General features: G+C 39.0%; 1 protein-coding gene across 1 annotated transcript in view; it reads left to right on the top strand.

The window, feature by feature from the left end:
* Positions 1-14,891, top strand: part of HSD17B12 (hydroxysteroid 17-beta dehydrogenase 12) — a 127,233-nt gene that overhangs the window by 48,349 nt on the left and 63,993 nt on the right. The window contains exon 3 of the mRNA XM_070427832.1: positions 127-202. Coding sequence (XP_070283933.1) covers positions 127-202 — 76 coding nt within the window. The remainder of the gene's footprint in view (positions 1-126; positions 203-14,891) is intronic.

A 14,891-nucleotide genomic window follows, 5' to 3' on the forward strand; every position in this document is an offset into this window, starting at 1 on the left:
TGCTTGTTTTTTAATTTGGATTATCATATGCTCAGTTTTTTTTAAAATGAGAATATATCTAATGTCTGTTTTCAATAAAATGCACAGGTATGACTCAACTGTTTGGTGTCTCTTTTGCTATTTCAGTTGGCAAAGTGTGGAATGAAGGTTGTCCTTATCAGCAGGTCCCAGGATAAACTGAATGACGTTTCCCGTGAAATAAGTAAGTTCTCACATCACCCTCCCCGCCCTCATGATTAGAAAATAAATACAAAAGCTTCTTTCTCATTCTGTTACCAGGCTGTTTTTAAGGTGGATCATCAATTTTTTCAAATTAATATAGGGCCACTATAATTTGCTTAAAATGTCTTTTGCTGACTCATTTAGTTTGTCAGGAGTCAAATTCTCTATTTTATCATGTTCTACTTATATATTTTTTGTTGCTTCATTTTAGTATTCTTGTGTGGTTTTTTACTTACTGACTTTATTGTCTCTAAAATGTGTATTATATATGATTGAAGAAAAATACAAAGTATAGCGTGTGTGTGTGTGTGTGTGTGTGTGTGTGTGTGTGTGAGATGGGGAAACTTTTGAACTTTCTTCTTTGTCAGCTGTGCTTGAGACCTGAACTACATATGCAAAGACTTTTTAAACTGATATCTAATTGACCAGCTACATGGATAAATTAGTGCTGTCCATATCCTTGGTAACAGTTACTGATGTTCCCAGCATGGGGCCAGTGACTGGTAGGCTTCTCAGTATGATGCCTGTGCACTTTTTTCTTTCTTTATTGATTAGAGGGTGGGGGGGAGAGACAGACAGAGAGAGACAGACAGATAGACAGAGAGAAACATTCATATTTTGTTCCACCTATCCATGCATTCACTGGCTGATTATTGTATGCGCCCTGACTGGGTACTGAACCTGAAACCTTGGTGTATCGGGACGATGCTCTAATAACTGAGCTACCCCTCCGGGGGAGAAGCTTGTGCACTTTTACACCTTTTACGCCCACAAGTCACATTATTTACTTATTAAGAGTCAGTTGTGTTGGTTCCCAAACTCATTTATGCATTTGTTATAAATATTCTGTAAACTGATACAATCTTGGTGTAAAAAGGGAAGTTATTTCTATAAAAACTAAGTTGAATGCTCTGAAAAAAGTGAGAAAAGGGAGTTTTTTCAGAAATTAGGGACTAATAAGACAAGTGTGAAATATTGGAAAAATTATAAAAAGAAAGAAGAAATTTACTCTCTGATCATTTCATTGTGTTGAAGCTTTTGTTGCATTTTAAAACAACTGGAACTGCCATATATGAATGCTGCATTGTGGGTGTGGTTTATGCAAGAAAGACTGGAATTCCAGTCAGCAGATATAAACTCAAAGATAAAGGCCTTGGCCCCACGTAGAGGATTGGTGAATGATTCTACTTATACATGGTTTAAATTAAAATAAAATGGTTACAATGTGTATTTATCATTGTATAGGATTCCTTGCTTTAACTGACTTATCTAAGTAGCCAACTAACAAACTGCCCCAATTCTTTGAGAAGAGGGGATTGTTACTGTATTTTATTATTATTTTTTTGCACCTTTTATTGAGACATAATTGACATATAAAGTTATGTACTAAATTTAAGGTGTACAAGGTATTGTGTTTTTATTAACATTATCACTTACTACTAACATTTATATAGTGCTTTATTATTTTACCTCACATGTATTATCCCCTTTGATCCTTCATGCATCCTTGTGAGGTATATATTTTTGTTATTATTTCTTTCCAGACCATATCTCTTTCTACTGGACAGGTTACACATAGATGCATTTAATTTTTTAGGTGAAAAATGATGTTTATAGATTTCTAATATTACGTGTGTTAAATTTTTTTTGACCCCTGAGAGCACAGATCTTTACAAAGGTAAGCATGTGGTATATAGATACACGAGAAGTCCTTGGCATTTAAGGATTTTCACTTTCAAGGTTTCAACTATGTAAATGCCACCCTGAAAGTCCAAGACACAGAGTATTTTGCAATTTTGCTGAGGTGTGAATTTGAATGAAGCTGTGACACTAATGAGCCTGAGGTGTAGTTACTTAGATAGTAGCTGATCTTTACATACTGCCTGGATCTTAGTACTGGTTTTTTTTTTTTTAATCCTAACTCGAGGATGTATGCTTATTGATTTGAGAGAGAGAGAGAGAGAGAGAGAGAGAGAGAGAGATAGATAGATAGATAGATAGATATTGGTCAGTTGCTTCCTGTACACAACCTGACAGGGGATCGAACTCACAACCTAGGTATGTGCCCTGATCGAGAATCAAACCTGCAACATTTTGGTGTAAGGACAATGCTCCAACCAACGGAGCCACTCAGCCAGGGCTTAGCACTGTTTCTTTCTTAATTGCCAAAAAGTAAAAGTTCATATGCAGAAAAGAGAAGCTTTTGATTAAATGGAACTTTATATTTTTAAATGCTCTGATATGAATGATTGACACAGGAACAAGAAAAGCCACCACATGACACTCTTTCAAGCAAGTGCTACAGCCTGTACAAAAATTGCTTAACGAGTCAGAAGATCTACTTTAATGATATTTGAGAATTTGGTTAACTTATGATCTGAGGTGACATGTGACTGTGGACAGAAATATGATTGGAGTAAGACTAGATCCTGTTCAAACATTCATGATGGAACAGATGGTGCTGGTACTGAATTGACTTTTATTATAAGGAAATGTGTGTGTTTTTTTCCTTGTTGAAAAATTTGAAAAACATTTTTTTCTGGGAATAATAAAAATTTTATGGAAGACGTGATATCAGCAGACCAGGCCATTCGTTCTAAGCTGAAGTACATGGAGGAGATTTATACATTTGTTCAAGTTTTCAACTCATTGTAGATCATCTCTTTGGGAGGATAATGTTTTCATGAACAGATCTATTCCAGGAGTAGAAAGGACCAAAATTTAATGTTGGCAAAGACAGACTAACTCTGCTTATACTTTCCACACATCTTCATCGAATGCCTGTGTCCCAGGTGCTGTGCCAGGCAGTCAGAACACAGCGTGAGTGAGGTAGATACAGTCCTTGCCCTCATGGAATTTATATGCTAGTGGAAGAGACAGAGAAACATATAGGTCAAAAAACAACAACAAGCAAAACAGAAAACCAGACAAGTAAATAATTGCCATTTGTAGTAAGAACCATTAAGAAACAAAAAGAGCTAGAGAGAGAAAATGGAGAGATACTTATTTAGTAGCAACATGGCGAGTTTTATTAACTGGCAGGGCATTAAAGGGCCAGGTTAATAACCTCTTGCCCATATAATTGTATTCTTGTTATGAAGCTGGAGCCTTGGTGAAGGGAGTATTCACTGGGCTCTCTTGGTATAGAGGTGGTGGGGGTTGTGTTTGCAAGTTACATGTGATAAATCCACGCCAACATTCCTGTCTCCATAAACTCTTGGATCCCTGCCTCTACATTATGCCAGGCAAGTTGTGACCTCCCAATCGTATTAATTGTAGGCTATTATGGGGACCATGATAACTCTTAAGAATCCTTTCCAGTTGTATAAGCTAACGATTAAATTATAAATCTCTGGTAAGTGACTCATATTAAAAAAAAAAAAAAAGGGCCAATCTGGTGTTATATTCTCTTTTCTTCAGTCTAACAGTCTTAGAATTCATTCTCACACAGATGTCCCAGGTTTCTACCAATACAAAATAGCAAAATCTTGCAATTATTTGTGTGTGTAAGTTAACTTCTTTGTGATCAGACTTGGTACTTCTTTCCCAGAGAATGTTTGCTGGAACCCTATTATGGGTGGCAGTAAGGCATGGGCCAGTTGGGTCTTGAGAAGAGGAATTCTCTTGCAAGAAAACCACCCTTAGAGTTATGGTGAGGTTATTACAGGTTCTTGAAGCCAGGGAGAGCTAGTCTCTTCAGACACAGGGGAGCAGGCTATTTCTATTTCCACTGGCTGGGGAGGCTCAGAGTAACTTGGGGGTTCAGGATTCTCGGCTTCAGCTGAGTCCACCCAGATATCCCTATCCTGTCTCAGGATCTCACTCTTTCTCATTCTGTGCTTTCACTTTTACATGAAACATGGTGAGTCTATGTGGAATTCAACTTACATTGTAATTCTGCAACTGGCACAGTTAAGTCTGATGTTAGCAAGGTGAGCTCAGTGGCTATATAAAACATAAAAGTTTTTATTAGGGCTGCCATAGTAATTCTCTCTTCCTCTGATCATAAATCTGAGCTGACAGTTTAAAGACCCGAGCTTGCTGTTTTCTTTCGGGAAGTGCTCCAGTGCATTCAGAAGCAGCCCCACCATGTCCCAATCTTTGTACTTATTTTTGCCAAACTCAAATGTAGTGGTCATTTGGTTTCATAAAGCAGTTCTTCAGTAAATACTTCATTATAACCAGCAACCAGTGTTTATTTGATGAATGGTGATGCTATTACATGATGGATCAAATCAAACCAATACAGAAGTCTTCTGAGAAAAGGAAACCCTCATGCACTATTGGTGGGAATACAGATTGGTGCAGCCTCTACTGAAAACAGTATGGAGGTTCCTCGTAAATTAGAAATAGAACTACCTTATGACCCAGAGATTCCACTTCTGGGAATATATCCAAAGACACCTGAAACACTCATTCAAAGAATATATGCACCCCTATGTTCATTGCAGCATTATTTACAATAGCCAAGATTTGGAAGCAGCCTAAGTGCCCATCAGTAGGAGAGTGGATAAGAAAGCTGTGGTATATCTGGAGTATTGCTGTAGTATACAGTGGAATATTGCTCAGCCATAAAAAAGGAAATCCTACAGCATGGATGGACCTGGAGGGTACTATGTTAAGTGAAATAAGCCAGTCAGAGAAAGACAAGTACCATATGTGTGGAATCTAAGGAACAAAATAAGGTAACAAACAAAATAGAAACAGACTCATAGATACAGAGAATAGACTGACAGCTGTCAGAGGGGAGGGGAGTTGGTGGGGGGTGAAAAGGTGAAGGGATTAAGCAAAAAATAACAACTCATAGACGCACACAACAGTATGGTGATTACCAGAGGGAACGGGTGTGAGTGTGGGGGGATAGGGAAAAGTAGGAGAGGGGAAAGAGGATAAATGGTGATGGAAGGAGACTTGACTTGGGGTGGTGAACACACAATATAATACATAGATGATGTATTATAGAATTTTCACCTGAAACCTATATAATTTTATCAACTAATATCACCCCCATAAATTCAATTTAAAAAAAATTCCTCAATCAATATAATCCTGAACACGTACTTTCATATGCTCAGATAATTGTTTATTATTGTTTGTTCCCTAAATGTAAAGTGGACAGTCTGATTCTTTTGCAGAAATAAACCCTTTTGTAAATGAAAAAAAAATGTTCTTTGAAGTTTATGTGGGACCCCACTCCTGATGCCATTTACTGTACCAGTCAGAGTTCAGTCATGAAACAAGTCTAGCAAGTTAGTTTAACTAGGCTAACTCGTCTCCTCTGGCCCAGCATAGCACTTAAACTCACTCCAGTGGATTAAACTCAATCTCTCTTTCCCCCTATCTGACTGAAAGAAGAAAAAAGGAAAGGCGGAGATTGAAAAAGAAACCACACCTGGTCAGTGTGACTCAGTGTTTGAGCATCAACCTATGGACCAGGAGATAACGGTTTGACTCCTGGTCAGGGCACATTGCCTGGGTTTTAGGCTCGATCTCCAATGGGGGGCGTGCAGGAGCAGCGAACCAGTAATTCTTTCTCATCATTGATGTTTCTATCTCCTCTCTCTATCCCTTCCTTTTTGAAATCAATTAACAAAAAAAAGAAAAAAAGAAAGAAAAGAAAACCAGGTGCCAGTTGAAAATAGGGGACTTTTTGGCTTCTCACCTTCTAATTCTCCACTGTTTTTATGTAGACTTGGGGATTCTATGCCTTTAGAAGCAATTCCTTACGAGTGCGGAGGACAACCTACTCCTAAGTCGAAGTTCTTCAGAAAAAATTTAAAAGGATTTTATATAATTTAGTAAGGAGCTAAATGTTTTGCCAACAATGGATAAGTACTTTCTCAGGATTGACTGCTTTGATAAAATTATAGTTCTTTGTAAGGCTACAGTATCTGTCACCTATGGAATTAAGACAAACTGAAAGTCATCACATATAATAAGCTTATTGTATTATCATTGTTATCTAGGATTATTAATTTATTAAGTATTTTAGTCAATTTTGATTTGAACTCTGACCTGAGTTGTTACTTGCAATAAAGGAACTAGCTTTCAAAACAAATTATTACAGAATATGTATAGAGATGGTGATATTTACAGTTATATTATGTGGTAAATCTGATTGCATACAGTTCAGACAGCTTCGATTTAAGAAAGCAAACATTTCTGTCTTTGATTTTTTTTTTTTTTTAAAAGATGTTTCTCTTCTTTGTAATTTATCTCAGGTGTAAAGCTTTAGTATGGCCCTGTAATTCCATGACTTTCTCTCTTGAAATGCAAAGCTTTTAGAAGAAATATCAGTTTCATTTTTTAAATTTTTACCTATTATCAAATCTGTGCAGGTCTGATGTGGATTTGACCAAATAAGTTTGTTGCTCAATTTTCTGATGCACTCTCAGTATAATTAGTATAATGCTTTTTATATTTAGCATGTTTTATTTGCATAAGGTCAATGAAGCATTAGTGATCACATAAAGACCTTTGTGTTTTATATTTAATAAAATTAGAACCACATGATGTTAGAGAGTTAATCTAATACGGCCCGTAGAGTCACATATATTTTTCTATCACTTCTATAGCAGCAGAAATATTTCTTTTGCCCTTTGAGTTCATTCACATAGTCCAAGGTAAGGAACCAGGAACCATCCAGTTTGCCTTTCCTGATTTTGTCCAAGATCCCCAAATTTATCAGTGTTCCTGGCCTTCCAGAAAGTGACATTCTTTACTACTTATAAAATGGCGACTCCACAAGCCATGGAGGTACCAGGGAGGCTTTTGCAGCAGATTCCACAAAATGGAGAGCAACCCTTTTCCTTCCTAGTGGGCTTGTTATGCCTAATCAAATGAAATTAATTAAATGAAACATTTGTGGTATGGTCATGGTTACAAATTTGTTTTCTATAATTATTTTCTGATAGGGAGAAGGATAGATTCTTATTGAGCTTATGCAAATAATTACATTGTCATGTAACATAAAAGAACTCAGTAAAGACATGTATAATATTTAACCACTAGAGGCCTGGTGCATGAAATTTGTGCACCTGTCGGGGGAGGTCCCTCAGCCCGGATTGTGAGTGGGTGCAGGCCAGGCCGAGGGACCCTACTGGTGCACGATCAGGGCTGGGGAGGGATGCAGGAGGTTGGCTAGCCAGGGAGGGACTGTGGAAGGGCTCCAGGGTGTGTCCAGCCCATCTTGCTCAGTCCTGATAGGCCAGACCCTAGCAGCAAGCTAAACTACTGGTTGGAGTGTCTGCCCCCTGGTGGTCAGTGCATGTCAGAGCAAGTGGTTGAGTGGCCTTTTAGCATATCATTAGCATATTACGCTTTGATTGGTTGAACAGATGACTGGACACTTAGCATATTAGGCTTTTATTATATAGGACTAGAGGCTCGATGCATGAAGATTTGTGCAAGAATGGGCCTTCCTTCCCCTGGCTGCTGGCACCTGGCCGGAACTGCCTTTCCACCTTCCCACGCTGCCCAGAGGCCCAGAGCGGCTGGGGCGGTGCGGAACACCTGCATCCCACCACGCCCCGCCCTGCACCTGGCCACTTGGTGCCTGCATTTGCAAATTAATCCACCATCTTTGTTGGGTTAATTTGCATACTCCTGATTGGCTGGTGGGTCAATTTGCATCTTTCTCTTTTATTAGTGTAGATTGTTCTGATTAGTTTTGCAGACAAGGCCAATCAATGTGTTGTGTTTTCTACACAATTACCCTCTTTGAATTCACCCAATGATTTACTAGTTTATGTTTCAGTTACTTTTGCTGCATAACACTCCAAACTTATCAATGTAAAATAACAATGATTTTAAATGCTCACACATTCTGCTGGTCAGGAATTTTGCCGGGACTGTGGGAAAACTCTTTTGCTCCTTATGGCATTACCAAGGTCCTTCACTGATACTCAGCTGATGGGTGGTCTGGTCTGGAAGACCCAAGATGGCTTCTCTCACAGGCTGGTGCCATGGGGAATGACTGGAGAGCTGGAACTGGTGACTCAAGTGCCCACGGGTAGCCTCTCTAGCATGGCCATCTCAGGGTAGTTGGATTTCCTCAGTGGTAACTATCTTCCTTCAGAGGGAATGTTCCAAGATAACCAGGCAGAAGCTGATTTGTTTTTGTGACCTACTCTCAGAATTCATATGCTGTTACTTTTGCCATACTCTATGTTGGTCAAAGCAACCCTGAACCTGCCCAGATTCAAGTGGGGAGGAAAAGGCTCCACCTCTTGATGGGGGAGTGACTTGGTAGCTGTGGAGAACATGTGGGAAGGGAGATGTTTTTTGAAAATAAAATCTGGATTTGGGAAATACAATCTGCCATGTTAAGACTTCCCAGAAAACATACATTCATTCAGAGTGTATCATTCTGACTTGCTCAGATATAGCCAGACACAATGAGAGCTAATAAAAAATGAAGAAGGAAGAAAATATATATTCTCCAAACCACTATTAAATTTTCCTCATTGGTCCATTTAGTCTTGCAAAATTAATTCTCATTCCGTTGGAACTTGGATCAGCTGCATGCTTTTACAGTGTCTGATTTTCAAATAAAAAGGCCTATAAATTCACTGTTTTCTGTTGCATTTGTCTGATGGTCTGCTTTTGGTGGCAGTGTTAGGTTACACTGGGAAGGAAGCCTGACCTGAGTTGATTCTCTGCAGCATCAATAATAGCCAAGTGTACTGATACAGGCCTACACTCAGGCTATTAGTCACAGGATGTTTCTTCCTGAAGACTCAACTTTCTGATTTAAGATTTTTGGCAAGCTTGAAGGAAAAGTAGGAACCACCTGTTAATAAGACTGATGGTCTGTGGTTACTTTATTACAGTAATTAACAGTGTCAGAATGGAATCCCCTGTTGGGATATAATATAGAGCTAATTAATAATTTAGTCAGTGATTATCCTGAGGGCATGAGCCTTGTGATGGACACTAAAGACATTGATAAATCTTCAGGGACTTCTATAGAGTATGTTTTTAAATTGCCATCAATTAACAAGAGTGTCTTATACTTAGAAACATAACCTTAGAAATAATTTTGTTCACTTCTGCCAGTCTTTGTTCATGATATCATGAATCATGAATGTTTCTTTTACCCTGAAAAGTATACAGATGTTGAATAATATTTATTAATAGTTATACCTTGGCTTTTCATATATATACTAGAGGCCTGGTGCACGAAATTCATGCACGGAGGCCCCGTTCCCTCAGCCCAGCCTGCACCCACTCCAATCGGGGATGCCTCAGGGGATGTCTGACCACCGGATGTCCAATCCCACAGGGATCGGGCCTAAACTGGTGGTTGGACACCCCTCTCACAATCTGGGACCGCTGGCTCCTAACCACTCACCTGCCTGCCTGCCTGATTGCCCCTAACCTCTCTGCTTGCCTGCCTGCTCGCCCCTAACTGCCTCTGCCTGCCTGATCACCCCTAACTGCCCTCCCTTGCCATCCTGATCTCACCCCCAACTGCCCTCCCCTGCCGTCCTGATCTTGCTCCCAACTGCCCTCCCCTGCCGGCCTGATCTCACCCCCAACGGCCCTCACCTGTCAGCCTGATCTAGCCCCTAACTGCCTCTGCCTGCCTGATCACCCCTAACTGCCCTCCCCTGCTGGCCTGATCTCACTCCCAACTGTCGTCCCCTGCAGGCCTGATTTCGCCCCCCAACTGCCCTCCTCTGCCAGCCAATTTGGTTCTGATTGGTCAGTTTCTATGCCAGTCAGCATCAAAAGCTCCGCCTCCTAGGCAGCCATTGGCTCCTCACAGTTGACCCAGATTTGGTTCTGATTGGTCAGTTTCTATGCCAGTCAGCATCTCTGGGCCTATCAACGGGGCCTGATCAGAAAGGTGGGGCTGATCAGTAGACCTGGTGGAGGCCTGTAGAGAAGTGGAAGTGCAGCTGTTGGCCAGGCCGGGAGAGAAAGAGAGGCAAGTTCTGATCAACGGCTGCCACAGAAGCTAGGGATCAGACCCTGCCTCTCTCTGCAGGCCTGTCTCCGGACCTGATCCACAGCCCCCTAGGCAGTCAGTGCTGGGTCTGGGCGCCTGCAGCTGCCCCAGTCAGTACTGGGTCTCCACAGCAACCCAGCACTGACTTCCGGTCTGGTGGAGCTTTCGGTCGTTACGACCCTGGCTCTTTATTATATAGATTAATATATATTATTGATTTCAGAGAAGAAGGGAGAGAGATAGATAAAAACATCAGTGATGAGAGATAATCATTGATTGGCTGACTCCCGCTTGCCCCCTACTGGGGGAGATCAACCCCCAACCCAGGCATGTGCCCTTGGCTGGAATTGAACCTGGGATCCTTTAGTCCATAGGCCAACGCTCTATCCATTGAGCCAAACCGGCTAGGGCTTGGCTTTTCTTATATTAGGGCAACTCTCATAAGATAGTTGGGCTAATTAAAGATAAGGAGAGTATACTACAAATCTAGTTCTTCCTTATCTCCTCCTTGGTCAATAGTGCTATCTAGTGGCTATCTGAGAAATACTAGAAATAGTTTGGGTATAAAAATATATCTTAACAATTTTATTATTCTTAATTTGGGGCCCCAATTTGTGAAAGCTGTATTACAAAGAGTTGCCAAGAGACTAGTGATTACAGAAAAATATAAGCTTAAGTCATAGATGCCCAAGGCAAGAAATGATTACAGTCTTGGTTTAGAGTGACAATAATTAAAATAAACAAAGCTACATGAAACAATAATTATTAGGAAATCAACCCTTTGCAGAAATAAGAAACTTTTACTAAAAATGACTCAAGGGCATGACAAGTCAACACAAAAGCTCAAAAAGTTAACAGGCTGTTAGGAAGTGAGAGTGTTCTGGGGAGATAAGGAACCATTGCTGGCTAGGCTAGGTACTAAAGGCACAGGATAATTTTTTATAACGTTCTCATTAAGATTATATTATCAAAGATTAATTTTCATCTGAACAACTGGGTTCAAGCTATTTAATTCCTAAGCTTTCTTTGTTGATTTTAATATATTTAATATATGTCATACCAGATGACAAGTTAACACTTTTACCTGGAGCTCAATGTATTAACTTTGTTTTCTGTTATTATGTTATAAAATAATGTATATACCTGCCGAAACCGGTTTGGCTCAGTGGATAGAGCGCCGGCCTGCGGACTGAAGGGTCCCGGGTTCGATTCCGGTCAGGGGCATGTGCCTGGATTGCAGGCACATCCCCAGTGGGAGATGTGCAGGAGGCAGCTGATTGATGTTTCTCTCTCATCGATGTTTCTGACTCTCTGTCTCTCTCCCTTCCTCTCTGTAAAAAATCAATAAAATATTTTTTTTAAAAAAAAATAATGTATATACCAAATTGAATTTGCCATGCTAATTGGAGTTCAGAAATCGTTCAGGTAACCAAAGATTCCTCATTATTTAACTCACTCTGATATTGGTATAGTATCTTAAGTCAATTAAGAATCATCAGAATTATATTTACACTGGAGGCCCGATGTATGAAATTCGTGCACGGGTAGGGTCCCTAGGCCTGGCCAGCGATCAGGGCCGCTCTGTGGGGTAATATGGGGGCCCCTGCTGGCACCCACCTTGGCCTGGGTCTGAGGGCTGGGGGCAGCTCCTGCGTTGAGCATCTGCACCCTGGTGGTCAGTGTGCATCATAGCGACTGGTCGTTCCACCAGTCGTTCCACCCTTCAGTTGATTTGCATATTGGGCTTTTATTATATAGGATTGACACTGCAGAGCACTGCAATCTTTATTGATAACAGGTTTGTCAGGACATTTGAAAGTTTTACACAGCAGATGGGAAGAGTAATGAAGATGAAATGATATGTAGCTTTGTCTGAAGTTTAGAAGAGCCAATCTTTTTATAAAGACATCAATTTTTAAAAGTTTAAATCATTTGTGGAAGCAGTACTAATATATCTAACTGGTAAAACCTGTGTAGAAAATTTAAAAGTTCAGAGAATAAAATGTAACAGTGGCTTTATATTTTATACAGGAAGAAGACATATACCCATTTTTAAATTGAAATGATCAAAACAAATCTTATTAGTCCAAAGATTTACCTTAATTGGTTTCTGTACAACTTGGATTCTTATATAACCCTGGTTCATTTACTAAGTATTTAAATATTTTAAAAGTTTATATTAGTGCATTTTTTTTCTTTAAAAAATTTAATTTATTGGGGTGACATTGGTTAATAAAATTATATAGGTTTCAGTTGTACAGTTCTATAATACATAATCTGTATATTGTATTGTGTGTTCACCACTCAGTCTCCTTCCATCACCATTTACCCCCCTTTACTATCTTCTACCTCCCTCCACCCCATTTCCTTCTGGAAATCACCATACTGTTGTCTATATCTATGAGTTTGTTTGTTTTTTTCTTTGTTTAATCCTCTCACCTTTTTCATCCAGCCCCCTTACCTTTGACAGCTGCCAGTCTATTCTCTGTACCTATGAGTCTGTTTCTATGTTTGTTAGTTTATTTTGTTCATTAGATTCCATATCTAAGTGAAACCATATGTTTTTCTTTGAGTGGCCTATTTCACTAAGCATAATAGTCTCCAGGTCATCCATGCTGTTGCAAAGGGTAAGATTTCCTTCTCTCTTTTTTTTGACAAGTAGTATTCCATTGTGTAAATGTACCCCCATTTTTTTATCCACTCATATACTGATGGGCATTTGGGCTACTTCCAAACCTTGGCTATTGTAAATAATGCTGCAATAAAGATAAGGGTCCATATATTGTTTAGAATTTGTGTTTCAGGTTTCTTTGGATATATTCCAAGAAGTCGAATCTCTGGGTCAGATGGCAGTTTCATTTTTATTTTTTAAAAAAATATATATTTTACTGATTTTTTTACAGAGAGAGGAAGGGAAAGGGATAGAGAGTCAGAAACATCGACGAGAGAGAAACATCGATCAGCTGCCTCCTACACAACCCCTCCTGGGGATGTGCCTGCAACATGGTACATGCCCTTGACTGAAATTGAACCTGGGACCCTTCAGTCTGCAGGCTGATGCTCAATCCACTGAGCCAAACCAGTCAGGGCTCATTTTTTATTTTTGAGGTAACTCCATACTGCTTTCCACGGTGACTGCACCAATCTGCATTTCCCCCAACAGTGCACAGGGTTCTCTTGTCTCCACATCCTCGCCAATATTTGCTGTGTTTTTTTGTTTGTTTTTTAAAAATTTATTGATAGCCATTCTGACAGGTGTGAGGTGATACCTCATTGTGGTTTTAATTTGCATTTCTCCAATGATTAGTGACCTTGAGCATACATCTATTGGCCATCTGTATGTGCTCTTTGGAGAAGTTTCTGTTCAGGCCCTTTGCCCATTTTTTTAATTGGATTGTTTGTTTTATTAAGTTTTATGAGTTCTTTATAAATTTTGGATATTAACCCCTTTGTATCATTGGTAAATATGTTTTCCCATTCAGGAGGTTGTCTTTTCATTTTGTTGATGGTTTCCTTTGCTGTAAAATGACTTTTTAGTTTGAGGTAGTCCCGTTTATTATTATTTTTTGTTTCTCTTGCCTGAGGAGATACATCAGAAAAAATATTGCTACGAGAAATATCCAAGATTTTACTGCCTATGGTTTCGAGTCTAACATTTAAGTCTTTGACCCATTATGAGTTTATTCTTGTGTATAGTGTAAGAAGGTGGTCTAGTTTCGTTTTTCTTTTCTTTCCTTTTCTTTTCTTTTGCACGTATCTGTCTGATTTTTCCAGCACCATTTTTTGAATAGACTATCTTTATCCAATTGTACGTTCTTGCCTCCTTTGTCAAATGTTAATTGATCATAAAGGCTTGAGTTTATTTCTGGGTTCTCTATTCTGTTCCATTGATCTATAGGGTGTCCCAAAAAATATATACACATTTTTAACAGCTGATAGCTCAATTTTGAAAATGAAATGTATTTTAATAAGTACTGCCTTTGTAATTATTCAAAGTGTGTCTATACATTTTTGGGACACCCTTTATATGTTTATTTTTATGCTAGTATCATGTTGTTTTGATTATTATGACCTTGTAGTATAGTTTGATAGGCAGTGTGATTCCTCCAACTTTGTTATTTATTCTCAAGATTGCTTAGGCTAGTCAGGGTCTTTTGTGGATCCATATAATTATTTGGAATATTTGTTCTAGTTCTGTGAAATACGTTATTGATATCTTGATGGGAATTGCCTTAAATCTATAGATTGCTGTGGGTAGTATGAACATTTTAATAAAAGTTAATTCTTCCCATTCATGAACACACTATACGCTTCCACTTATATATTTCTTCTTCAATTTCTTTTTTCAGTGTCTTATATTTTTCCAAGTACAGGTCTTTTACATCCTTTGTTAAATTTATTCCTGGGTATTTTATTATTTTGATGCAATTATAAATGGAATGGTTTTTTCAGTTTCCCTTTCTGATAGTTCATTTCTAACATGCAGCTGATTTCTGGATATTTATTTTGTATTCTGCTACTTTATTTAATTCATTTTATCAGTTCCAGTAGTTTTCTGGTAGAATCTTTAGAATTCTCTATATACAGTATGCTGTCATCTATTAATAATGGCGGTTTTATTTCTTCCTTTCCAGTTGGGTGCCTTTTATTTCCTCTTCTTGTCTGATTATTGTGGCTAGGACTTCCAGTACTCTGTTGAATAAGAATGGTGAAAGTA

The sequence above is a fragment of the Myotis yumanensis genome, unplaced genomic scaffold (assembly GCF_028538775.1).
Source record: "Myotis yumanensis isolate MYYU_CA2020_CCGP unplaced genomic scaffold, mMyoYum1.0.hap1 SCAF_10, whole genome shotgun sequence".
Lineage (NCBI taxonomy): Eukaryota > Metazoa > Chordata > Mammalia > Chiroptera > Vespertilionidae > Myotis > Myotis yumanensis.